The sequence below is a fragment of the Camarhynchus parvulus genome, chromosome Z (assembly GCF_901933205.1).
Source record: "Camarhynchus parvulus chromosome Z, STF_HiC, whole genome shotgun sequence".
In the NCBI taxonomy this organism is placed as follows: Eukaryota; Metazoa; Chordata; class Aves; order Passeriformes; family Thraupidae; genus Camarhynchus; species Camarhynchus parvulus.
This window is the reverse complement of record NC_044601.1, coordinates 55,343,764-55,357,729: the sequence shown is the minus strand read 5'-3', so window position 1 is coordinate 55,357,729 and position 13,966 is coordinate 55,343,764. Positions and strand designations below refer to the sequence as shown.

At 35.8% G+C, this 13,966-nt stretch overlaps 1 protein-coding gene across 1 annotated transcript in view; it reads right to left on the bottom strand.

Moving 5' to 3' along the window:
* Window positions 1-13,966, bottom strand: part of HCN1 (hyperpolarization activated cyclic nucleotide gated potassium channel 1) — a 192,196-nt gene that overhangs the window by 89,019 nt on the left and 89,211 nt on the right. Inside the window, 1 exon segment of the mRNA XM_030969114.1 lies at window positions 61-222. Within this exon segment, the coding sequence (XP_030824974.1) occupies window positions 61-222 (162 nt within the window).

Sequence of the window (13,966 nt, the reverse complement as noted above, 5' to 3'; positions counted from 1 at the left end):
CTGAAGCTAACTGTTTAGAAAAATGTTTAGAAAGCACAATGAAAAATGAACAATACTTACAACCATACCGTTTAGGGACACCCAGCAATCTGGTGGGAAATCCTGAAGTAATGGTACTAAAAACTGTAGACAACCATCCCAGTGGCAGAGCAGGAGCATCATTCCAATCAGATTAAAGATTCTCACCACTGCACTGGCCAGATCGTATGTCATATGGAAAATCTGCGGACAAAAATTACAGGTGATGTACATGTTGCAAATCAGAAATTAAACTCATTTCATTCTCATCAGGCAGCTTAAAGGAAAAGAAGTGTCATCCTGAACTTCTAAAAAAGGTGAGGTTTCTAAGGCAGGATCATTAATATGAGCACATTAATTTTAGCAGAGAACCATACTGACACACCTGACTCTTGGCTGCATGCCAGTGTTATGTAAGCTCCTGAAAAAGGCATATATTGGATAGAAGTCACCCACTAAAGTGTTTTCTAAAAACCTCCTACTCTTTTCAATTGAAGCAAGACTCACAAATTAAAAAATACCCGGTAAAGCTAGTGATACCATTACTCGCCTATGAGTTTGGTATTTAAATACCCAAAAGTTGTGGGAGATTTAATGACCCCTTCAGAAGATTCATTTTTGCATTCATTACCTTCTAAAATGCACAAAATTCTGAGTGAAGAAACAATATAAGTGTTACATTTTTTGTCTTCTACTTTTATACTTTTAATCCAATTTGCATATACCAATTCACCAATCAAAAATGACAAAAAAGGTAGTCGATAGCTCTTAATAATTAGCATTTTCCTAAAATACTGATAATTCCATGGCTATTGCATAGGCTACTGTAGGAGATAAATTCATATCAATTTAATACAGTAGGTTGGATTTCAATGTATTCCTCCATTCTTAAGACACAAACAATTTACATCTGAAAGGTGTCTTACAGTAAATCACACATAAAATTCTCAAAAACAATAGAGACATTTTCAAGTTTGTCATGGGCAAATTTGCTGGACAGCATTTGTATAAGGAGCAGCAGTCAGCTGTTGATATAGTATGAAAAAATGCATTTAGCACTTCTCTACTATATTGGTTTTAATGTACTTCCAAGCTATAAATACAGACATACTTCATATTTCTTAAACAATTCAACCAACTAAAGATAAATACATAACATTGTAATATGCATAATTATCACTATGCAGGAGTTATATTTAGAAACTAAAGAATGTGCAGTTCATGTTGCATAGAATTTTAAGTATAAAATACTATTTAGTAGTGTGGCTAGAGATAGAAACCAGAGGATTTAGGACTGAAAACATCAGATGGCTAGAGATATATAGGCATATTGGTACATGAAATTTTGCATTTTTAAATTAAAAAAAAAATAATCAAACATAAAAGAGGGAAAGTCTGTGTCCTAAATTTTACATGTCTAAACTAAAAGTAGAGGTAAAGTGTCCACATTGCAAACGAGTGCAAGTACAAATATGGAGAGCACATTGTGGTGTCTTTAACTTTCTGTTCATGGGAGTTGGTCCTTGTTTATATTCTGAATCCCAAAGTGGAAAACCTGATTATTAGAAACATACTTCAGACCATAACACTATGTACGAAACATGTTTTTCAGTCTAGAGGATTTAAAGAGAATGCATTCCAAATTTCAGTTCAACAGTCATTGGAAATAAAGGCTGACAACATAAATACTATCCAAATATCATCTATCTGCTGTGAAAATTGAGAAGAGAACACTGATATTTAGAAGTAGGAAATGGAAATAAAGAGTCATTATTATGCATTTTTCTTGCTAAGCAATGTATTTTTGTTACAGCCATTTCAATAGCTTCAGTTTCAGTAGCTGTTATGAACCAAAATAGTGGATGTATGCACTGAAATTATTTTATTCTGAAGAACTGGAAAAAATAGCAAGGATTACTACTGGTTTGGAACACCAGCTCTCATCTGGGTTGTGCTTTGTCGACATGGTTCCTGTACTACAACTGCAAAGAGAAGATATTTCCTAATCACATGAAAAGTGTCAAAGTTTTTCCCTCAAGTTTCCTATTAGGCTTTACTGTAAGAGACTCAGGGAAAGACCTGTCAAAACTCTCCAGAGTCCAAAACCCAGCAATCACATATATCCAAGGCTCCGAATCCTCATCCTGACTCTGCATCTATGGGCTTAGGAAGTGTGCTGCTGGGTTTGGGCTTTTCCAGGACTGTTTTATCTTGTCACTGTTTTCTTCAAAGTCTTTGCATTATTAGTGTACCTCTGCCAAAATGGTCACATACTGCAAGAATGCTAAAAGGTTAGAAATTTTGTATGAAACCAAATACATCAAAGGAAATGACTGCCAACAGTCTGCTTAAAACACTGCAAACTTCCATCATTTCTGAAACTTTGCTCCAGAAGTAGCTTCTGTGAAGCTTAGTGTTAAAAAGTTAAAAATGCTTGAACATCTGCAGGATATTATCTAGACTGCATTATGTGGTAGCATTTTGTCAGCATTTTAAAACATACCATTCTTTTATTGCTTATTTTTTGCGTATATATTTTAATATTTGTGTAGTCTATCCTAATAACTGTGACGCCTCTGTGTTAAAAAAGATTACTCCAACAGAAAAAAATCTTAAGCAAATGTTGGAAAAACATTTTAAAAAATCTCTGCATACCCACTCTCCAGCAAACAGTATCTGATAGTTTTTCTCCAAAAAGGAACTTATGGAAATGTGTGTTTGGTTGGAAAAAAAAATTAAATACTGCAAGCATAAACTGTTCAATGTAAACAGTAATATTTGCCTGTAGTATTGTATTGACATATTTACACTTAGGGGGTGGGAGGGGTGGGATGTGATGGTTTTTTTTAGACTATAGCCAAAATGCCCTCTGGACTGAAGTCATATACTGCATGTTTCATGTTCTTCCATTCAGGAATTGACTGTGATCCCATAAATAAGGAGTAAAAGAAGCCATATTTTTATAGCTTTTTTTTGGTAATCACAAATTACAATTCTTGTATTAATGAGCTAAACCTCATTAAAACTCCTAGGAGATATGTGAAGCATAGTTTTCTCAGAGATAAACTGGAAGACAGGAAACTAATGCCATTCATTTGTGGAAATGGTGTCTTGCCCATCAGCTGGTCCTCCAGTGGGATAGAAAGAAATACAAGAAGACCACAAATCAGTTTACCTTGATTTTGAAGAACAGATGGGTGCTCAAGTCTCTCAATTTCAACAAGTTTTTTAACAAGATACTATTCATAACAATAATAACTCAAACATTTGCACACAACTAAAGTTAAGCTCCTAAGCCCTTCACTCACGTAGTTAAATGTAAATGCTTGGATATCATTAAACATTTACCATGCAAAAATGCCACGCAAATAAGAGGAAATTACAGCTGCAAAATACATTTGAAAATCTGGCCACTTTATTTAGATTCCTAATTTCATACCTAAATATTAGCCAGAAACAGAGTAAATTTTGGATGATACATTTCTAAAAAACTTACTAGAATTACTTAAGATTACTGCTCATGAGAAAAATTTAAAATCCTCCTGAGAACTAACTGTTCCCACAGTTTTGTTTCATATAATAGGAAAAACTTCATAAATATTTCTCCTTTTTAATTAATACTCAACTTCATTTCAGTTTTTGTTATGTTTGTCTGCATGTGTTTCGCTATAGTACAGTCATTTTTCATAGTTTCCAAATACTTGAAAATTTAAAAAATCTAGTTTGTGAACTCACTTCTATGAACTCATAATTTCTTCCTTTATTAATTTTACAGGCTTTTATCAATAACCTGGAAACCTTAATTTTTTTTCCTGAATAACTGACAATGCCTCTAACAATGGCTGAAATGGAGCCACAGATTAACAGTTTCCAGTCTGTTGGCACAATATTGCTCACAAGAATAAGAAATTGCTAAAGAAGTCAGACTTCACATGTTTTATCTCAGTTTTCACCCACACTTTATTAATGACTCTTTTTATTCCCACATAAGAAGCAGAAAGCAGACTATTCCTTCCTCACATTTTTAATGGAGTGTATATATCAAATTGGTCCCGCCAACTTTGATTTCTGAGCCTGAGATGGAAAAACCTTTCCAGTCTTACCAGCCCATGTGCTAATTGCATTTTAGGGCTGTCATATTAAATTAATAGCACACATACAGTTTAACCAAGTGAACACAAAAGCTGTTGAACTGCTGTCATGGAATGCACAGATTACCTCTTCTGCCTTCTGATAATTGGTATGTAATATTTGTTCAGTTGTGATTTTTAGTTCAGTTCAGAATCACACAATCACAGAACTGAGAAAAAGATGGAAAAGATGTCTTCTCCAAGATCAGCAAGTCTAACTTTTGACTGAGCACTACCCTGCCAACTAGTCCATGGCACTAAGTGCCATATCCAGTAATTTCTTGAACACTTTCAGGGATAATTATTCCACTGTCTTAGATTTATAGGTTCCGTTTATAGAAAAATTAATTTTTATAAATCATCAGAATTTAATTCTGATTAAATGAAGGAAAGATCTTTGGAATTTCCTAGAAAAATTTATTCAAGTCTCACCTCATTAAGTTAATGCAGATACCTTTTCTACTTCTCAGAAGTACTAAAGGCGCTTAGCATCACAAAGCTATCTCAGGTTTAGTCTTCAAATGAGATCTGCAACCTGCCTTGGGCAATATGAAATGGCACTTGCACCAGGAGAGCTGAGGAGTCTGGAATGTTAAACAGCCACAGTGGGGAAAAAGGGAGAGCTGCTCATGGGCAGCTCTGGAAGGCATGCTGAAAGCTGTACTTCCAGAAGTGAAGCTCCAAGCTAGACTGCAGGGCAAAATAACAGCTATGAAAGTGACGAGGATTTTTTTGATTCTGTCTCTGGGTCAGCCCAAAATTATTAGTTTTATCCCTCAGAGTACCAACTAAACCGAGATTAGAAACAGTAGGATCTGAATTCTCCTATCTGAGCTGAATGTTTACTTTTAAGATATTAGTTGCAACAAAGGTTCCCCAGAAATAAAATAATATAAAAGGGAGAGCACAATGCCTCTTTTTGAGCATTCATCTCTCAATCTTCTTTAAACCACGAAAGGCTTTTTTCACTTATGTATTTCGTATTTGACAAATCAACTTCAAAAGATATTCTTCATAAATATCACTTGGGATACCACGGGTCTGATTCAACTCCTACCAAAGCCAGTTTCTTTGAGAATTGCAGGTTATCACACTCTACACTGGAAATACATCTGCACAAGCAGATGTAAACACGCATTGATTGAAATGCCTGGCTATGCCCTCAGGGTAACATTTTACACTCAACTGACTCCTGATATGTGTGCTTAATTTTATGATAGATAATTTATCATTGATAATTCAGTAGTGGGAAAAGGTATATAGCATTATCTAATCCAATTGTATTTGTGACCTTAAGCTGATGACAAATGAAAAGATCTGCATCTGCTTTAGTTGGCCCTGAAGGGAAAACACCAGTGATTTAATAAACAGAGCAAACTATTTTTAATCAAACATATTCAGAAAAAAAAAAAAAGAGCTGAGAATGGCCTATTTTATGTGACCTTTAAAATTTGTTACTTTCTAGATGGAGTCAGTCTGACATTAGGTTTTATAATAGGAGTCCCATTTATTCCAATTCAAGGAAATGTACAATAGAAGCCAGCTTCTGCTGATCAAAAAGAACAGAACAACAAAATAGAAATGTGACAGGTTAAATCTGAAAGAATTAATAAAACTAGTTTGCTGAAGGACTATTTAGGCAAGATTTGAAAAGGTCACATATAACCAGAAAGCAATATTTATTTACCATATTTAAGTCCTGCAATATTTATTTACCATCTATAAATTCTGCAAATACCATATAAAATACCATAAATTGGCCAATGCTATACTAAATATTAACTCTCACACAGAGGGCATGACTTCACTATTAGAATGTGTGGTTTTGTTACCCTCATCTGATAAATGTGGGGGACCTGTCTTAATGACTACATAGAGAGTAGCAGTCACTTTATCTCTACAAAGAAAAAAGCAAGCAAATGACAAAGGATTCAGGATTCTGAAATAAAATCAGCAGCGCTAATTCTCACTTGCTTCTACAGAGGTGGAGGTCTCATTCATCACTTATACTGATGACACAAAGTACCTTATGAGACTAAGCATTTATCTGAAGTGAAGCAAAGTAAAAGCAAACCAAAAACATTTCACAGCTGTCAGAAAGACATAAACATAGACTACAAACAGCCTGCCTCTGTGACAAAGTTCAGCTGTAACTCTTCTTAAGTCATAGTACCAAACAGAATGTGACCATATGGCAAACAACACTGGAACTGTAGAGGAACGTAGAGACTGATAGTTCCAGCAGCTAGAAGCATAGGTCTGTTCCCACTTCAGCATTATTTCAAGCATCAGCATCACCTGAGCTTCAGTTCAAACTTCTTGATGGGTCAAATATTTCCTCTGACAGCATCACTGAACTCAAGCTGGAGACCTCTGAGCATGGAGCTGAGCTAAAAGGGACATTTATTTTCTTTCATAATTATTTAGATCTTAAAAAGAAGGCAGATAGGAGATATAGCCAGTCTGTAAATGGCCCAAAATATTATTTTAGATTTTTCTTACTAGCTGAGCAAGAGGAACTGTTTCTTTTATTAATATGAGGATGTACTTTGGCAGCAAGAAGAGAAGAGAAATAAGTTTTTCCCCTTCTGTCTTTGCCAAGGCAGGGATTCCCACTATGCTAAAAAGGCAGTTGAACAAGCAATGTGAATCCCAAAAAAATCACTGCCTACAACTTTTCAAACATCAGATACCTGACTGCATCTTTAGAAATTAGTATCAGATTCTGAAGTCTATATTCCCCAATTTTAACACACTTACATGAGCAGTTTTCATCATTAGATCTGAAACAAGCAATAAATACCAGACTTACATTTACCAAGAAATCTACAACAAAATATATCTAAATGCCAAGACAATGCAGGGAAAACCTTAGGAAGTAGGAAATTCTTCACAAAAAATGCACGCTTCATAAAATTATTCTACAACATTTTTGATCATTCAAGTCTCTCAAACCCTGAACCCAATTTATTTTCACTTTTAAGGCACAACTTTGGTGGCAATTACACTCTACCCTCAGCACACTAGTTCTTTTCCTAAGAGACAGGTATTTAAGAGAGAGAATAGAGCAGTGCCCTGACTGTACCTGACATTGCAATGAATGGAAAATGATCCAGACCACAGGCCCCTGGATCAAACAGCATAATTCAATCAAAATTAATAAATACAAAGCAGCTACAATGCTTTCTATGAATTTATAAATATTTTTACAATCATCATTGTACAAATGGGACACATGTAACCAACTTCTTTCAACCTCAGTATTTTCCTGACCTTCTTTTTTAATTTTTTTAAGGTAGTAATATTTTTATCTTCCCATCTCTGTGAGTACAAAATGAAATCAGATACTTTTTCATAGTAGATGAAGTACCAGAAGATTGGATGTACACAGAAACTTGGAAATTTTTACATTAAAAAAAATTGTATCTGAAACTAATGTTGTAGAACAAATTTTTCAGTAGATCTGTATGTCACATGTCTCAGCAGATGCAGATTTGGGAAGCAAAGGAAAGTGAGCATAGAAAAGCCAAAGAAAGTTTTCTCTTTTGTGATCCTAACTCCTCCTCAAAGTATCACTTTGAGATTTAAGTGGATGGTTCATTAAGCACAGTTCTTTTTACGTGATGCCTTCTCCCCAACTCACATTGCCACATAGCAGAGCTTCAAATCAATTGTCCTAATTATAATATGGCAGTGTAATGATCTCATTGAAAACAATAGAAATAATGAAGAATATTTCTTCTGGGGAATTTAAGCTGATGTCTTTCTGAAGCTGATGAGGTTAATCTTCCAAACATGGAAATAATGGGCAAGGAATTGAAAATTAAAATAATTATGTTAAATTTCCTGTGGAATAAAAGTTCTGAGATGAAACTGGTTCTAAATGCTTTCTTTTAATAGCATGCAATACCTTCCTTTTGAAAAGCCCAAGAAATGTTGCTTTATGTGGCACAATTGTTTTAATGTTTATAGATTTGAGTTGTTAAGAATAAATTTAAGCTGTGAATGAAATATGTTAAATTCCATACTGCATTGGAATATGAATTTTGCTTTTGCTAGTAATTTAACTGAAGAGTTCATAGGCCAATAGTTACAAAAAAAAATCTAACACTATCAGTACAATTCAAGGTAGTTGATTAAGGCACAATATTGCATGAAATTTGGAACTGTTCAACAGTTGAATGCTTAAGGCCCTAAACATATGAAATTCATTTGCTCTGATGAAAATCTTACAATAGTCACTCATATATCATAGTAACTTGAAGGCATAAAAATCCAGGAAATAACATGTAAAAGTACGTATGTGAATAAATAATTCTTCCAGTAAGGAATCAGTGATTTGTGATCTAAGTCAATGTTTCACAATATTGACAAATTATTCTAAAAATTATATAGCTAATTGAATGAAATTATAGAGAACCTTTTTTGTAGGAAGTGAAGATCATGGTGCAAAAATGCACAAATTGTGAAAAAAAAAAAGTTTACAGTTAAAATCTTACTGCCACTCAAAATCACATGGAGGACATCTTTTAGAGTTTTAAAGGTTTAAATAAGATTGCTGGGCAGGTACAAAGAACACACCAGAATCATAATCTTAATAACTTGCCTCAAAAATCACCAGCAGAATTTAGGAATTCAGTTGCATGATAAAGAGCAACATACAGCCAAAGAACCAAATCAAACCAACAAACAAAACAAACCCAAACAAACAAAAAAAAAACCACCAACATTTTAAAGAAGTTGCTTTGGAAATTTGCAAATGATAGTCTCTCTCCAAAAATACTATGTTTATTTGGTTTAGTACATAAAACTACGTTGAGCTGAATTATCCATATGCTGAATTATTCTATTTTTCTGTGTTCAACAACTGATAAATATATGTCTATCATTATTTGGAAAAGTGAGAGAATGCTTGCATGTACACAAATATGATTTGCTCACAGCCTTTAATACTAAAATTTTGTATAGATAGCCTGTCAGCTTAAAAAAGTGAGAGATTGAGAAAAAAAATCTGAAAGACAAAATAGACATATAGGTAGTATTAGAAAAGAGGAAATATAGTAAGAAGAAACCAGTGTTCTTTCATGGTCTTGTTTGGGTTTTTTTATTTTTATGTATTTTCTATCTATTTTAAATTAACACTCATGTCTGATGGTTAAAATTTTTCTGCATTCAATACAGAATCAACTTAGATTTTACATTTCAATACTAGCAATTTTAACAGGCTGATGAGGGGCTATTGTGTCTAGATTTGTTCCACTGTTTTTTGATAAAATAAATTAATATTAAATAATTTTAAAACGTAACATGGTTCTATTATGCAAAGCTATTTTGAAAAATAAAACTGCTTTAAAAAGTAAACTGTTAGTGTACAGCATGCCTAATGTGTAAGTTCCTCTCACAGTGTTTACTATAATACAGTCTCTCAAAGTTTATATTTGGTAACTTTTTTTTTTGTTATTTTTTAACTAGCTAACCTCATTAAACACAATGCCTAATGGGAACAATGGAAAAAGATAGATCCACTAGACTGCACTTTCCAAAGTGGACTCTGGTTCCCTACCAGAGCTCCTGCTAACATTGGAGTCACCCCAGGTGATCACCTGAGGTCTCTCGGCAGAGCTTTGGTCTCAACATTTCATTGTTAGAGTCAGATTTTATGTGACTGCCCAGTCTTGAGAGATCTGCTGTTGAACACTACACGAATAAACGTCTTTTGCACAATTAATGGCTTTCAGCTGGCCATTCATGTAGTAGGCCACACACACCATTGCTTCTCCTAGGAAAACTTCTGCCCTCTCAACTACTTTGATTTCATGCATCAACATTTCTGCTGATCTTTTCTAGATGTTATTGCCAGATTTCATTCAGACCAATATTTAAATCCAGCCTGCACTTGGTGACAGGAACAACCTTCTGTGCACTCATTCCTTGCACTGATCTACTGCTGGGGATTGTCTGTGGGATTGTCCACAGCCTTTCCCAGTGGATCCACACGGACATCAGAAAAATCAGCTGTGGGCTGCTCCACTGAAGTACATGCTCCATTCTGTGTTCTGCAAACCTTACAGGTTTAGCAACCAACAGCGAGCTCTTTCTGGTAAATATCCCACCCAGACCACAATGCTGAAGGCTCAGCAATTTAGGCTGCTTTCTCACAGCTTGTTATTTATAAGTGACAGAATTTTATCTGCTTTCAAGAGCAATTCATGCAGCCTTTAACTCTCTGATCCCCAGCTCCAGTTCCAACTTGTTGCGAGCACATCAGCAATAAAAGCCCCCTCACATCAGGATGGTCGGTGCAGGTTGGTGCTTGTGTTAGCTCTTCTTTGACATCACAGGCCAGGATTCAATGCTGTGCTGAAATACTGCAACACTGAGCACAGCACAAAGCAAAAACATCTCTCATTTTACACCTCTTTGGAACCAAATGCACTTCACTTTTTGGTTTCTTAGGGGGATTAGCATGCTAAGCCTCGCACAGCCTTTTTGCAGTGGCCTCCTGCTGCTTTGTCTCCAAAGTGCAGCTGGAATCAAACTGGCTCATGAGCAACAGCATAACTCATATGCAGCAGCCTGGCAGCCAATGGAAAAGATGTGGTGAAGCAAAACTAAGAACTTGAAGCAGACATGCTCTTCTTCTTTGAATTATCCCATGCGCCCCAACATTTTTAATTCTTCCGTGAACAGAAGGAAAACTTTGGAACATTTCCTTGGGATATTTGATTCCATTTACATTGCAAGAACTTACTTGCTGCTGGCTGAATGCATTCCTCTACAATACAGGCTGCAATCAACCTTTTTCCTTCTCCATCAGTCTGTTTCTGTCTAATCCTATATCACAGCTCTAAGCATACTGATGTTTTCCTTTTCTGGTTTCTCTAGGTTGCTTTTATTTAAAAGAAAAGAAAGATTTCTAAAAGAATATAATTATTTTTAAGGAAAGAGTATTCTTACATTCCTTTTGCCAATTATAAGCAATTCCAAATTAGTACTGAGATATTGGCTCACTTTATACTTTGAAAGTCAGACTGTTCTGTTACTAAACATCTGGAGGGAAACTATTTACTTTCAGTAAGTAGATGAGAATTTACCCCTAATTTCTGTGCTTTCTCTTATTCTTGTTTTCCAGAGCATCCCTGCAGTACAATTTCAGTTAATCTATTCCATGTTCTACTTTTTCTACATCCTGTCCCTGTGCCATACCTTCTTTTTTCTTTTATACGCTCCAATAAAGAACATGAGTATTATATATAAAAATATTCATAAAAGAGTCTCAAATCCAGAATAAGTAACACTTCCATCCTTTTTTTAGAATGACTGTACCCAATGGCTACCATGAAAAGGTCAGTAGTTCAACTACCACATTGTAGCAGTATTGCCAACTCTGAGCCAGTATTACTGTGATTTAGGTTACTCTGCAAAACCTGTGATTCACTTAAAAATATCCTTTGGGTTGTTCATACTTGCATGCCTATCAAATTTCCCTCAGAAACTGATGGCTAAAAATAGTTATTAAAAAATAAAAAGAAAATAGTAATAAGTCTCAGATATTTGCAAAATCACTCAACTCCAGGAAATGGGAGAGTGAAAGAAAAACATTATTTTAAGGCCTACAATAAAAATGCAAGAGTTTGCAAGTTTTCAATGATATTTTAATCATCTCCCTTTTACTAACTTAATCCTAAATTACAGGAACCCTTTGTTTCCAGAAGGCTAAATCCTGGAGCCATTTATCCTGTGTGCTCCCTGTGCTGCAGATTACATTTCTGTGACTGTGCTGTGACGGAGAGCGAACAGCAAGAACAGTATTTACGCAATTGCAGAGTGGCAGTGGGATGGAGAGGTATTTATATCATTGCATTTGGCAGCACCAGCACTACATGCTTCAAGTGTTTCCAAAGGCTGTGGTACAGCTAATAGCCCAGGAAGTCAACAGTGGAGAACACAGAGGCGGCAGGAGGGAGGAGAACCAATACATGGTGAAAACCAACTCATCATGCATGGAAATGGGCTAACACTGTGCACTGTTCAGGCAGTGCCATCGGGAGCACTGGGTGACAGCACCTCACATGTGGTTGACAAGGATGGAAAAAGCAGCACTGAAGCACATCCCTGAGCAACAGAAGTGATGAGTGCCAGGAGGAGCACCAGCCTGCTGCCAGCAGGGCTGCCTCTCCTGGCACTGTCTGTTGTTGATTACAACATTTCCAGGTTTGCCCATGTGCCATGATCACGTATGTAAGCTGAACCCTTCATAGAGTCAGGGTGTCCTGAAGTATTTCGTGGGGGTGGTGGCAGACCCTCTTATTTATCAGCCCCTCTTCTTTCTAATGAGGTGATGAAAAAAAAATATGAGGAGCTTCCAAGCAACCCCATCCCACAAGACAGATAATGTTTTATCTCCAAATACTTTTCCAGCTGCATAACTGCTGTGTGCCTGTGGGGTATGCATGTGTGTAGCATCACTCTAGGAAGGAAACAGAGCAGGAGAAGTCATGGTTTTACAAAGCTACAAAATCTATTTGTCTACACAGTTCCTGTGCTGTAGAGATGCTCTATAAACAATAAGGCTGCAGGGAGCCGTGCTGGATGTGGAGTAGCACTTACTCAATTCTTTACCAGGCTGTATTCCCTGAAGTACAATTTTGAAATTACTCTGGACAATTTTTCACCTGCCTAAATGACCCTGTCACTTGGTGAGTCCACCTGCATGGAACTTGCTCTAATATTCCCAGCCCCAGAAGCAGCAATAAACAACAACCTTTTTTTTTATAAATCAACCTGACAAATACAGCTCCTTCTCCTCTGATGACATGAAAAACAAAATAATATTCATTCCTAGGTCACCCACATGTTTTCTAGACATTCAAATGCCATTGCTAAGTAAAATTGAAAAAAAAATCCCAACCCACAGTCACGATCATTCTGGGAAATCCTTTGTGGTTTGACTGGCTACCATCTGACTTCTATTTCTGAAATAAATACATTAAAAATAAATAAAGAAGTTGTCTTTTTAAACATGCCTCATGTTAAATATTCAAACTGTGTTTTGCTCAAGTCCTGCACTTATTCTGCTCATTTGTTCTTTACAACATGAGCTGCAGAACAGCTCATTGTTGAGAAGCAGGAGACATGGATGCTATGGATCATCCTTGGCTCCCTGCTGGCAATCTGGACAAAACATGACAGAAGACAGAGGACTCTTCTGGGGCTGATACCCTATTTCATCTGCACCCAGCACATAGAGGTCGTATATTTCTCACATATAGTTTCAACAAATGATGCTCATCCCTTTTACGCCCCTTGGATTATGGAGTCGGAGTAGTCAGTTTCTTTATACGAGGAGAAACAATGATAAATATTATTCATGTTAAGAAACCCTAAATAATTAATTACCTTTTTTTTCAAAAACAAAGGAATTCATTGCACCATGGTAACAATAAAGCAAACATTATCTCTGAAAGTCAAACCAAAACAAATAATGAAAGTACATCATTATGTTCAAAAGATGGAAAAGACTATGTAATCACAGACTAAATCCTTACTAAATCACAGTCAGGTCTCTCTCCTAGATTTTCCTTTCAAACTTTTTATTTTTCCTTTCAACTGGTCATCCCTTTCCACTTCAGTGATTATTGATTTCTCCTGTCTGAAGGAGCACAGTTCTAAAACAATTATCTGCTCTCTCAGTATTTCCCTCTTAGCTATAAGCAGAATGTTATTCCATTAGCGTACTGTTAGTTCTTTTCTCTTCATTAAAGCACAACTGTTAAAATGGGAAAACAGTGTACAATTTGTTTTCTAACAATGGATAT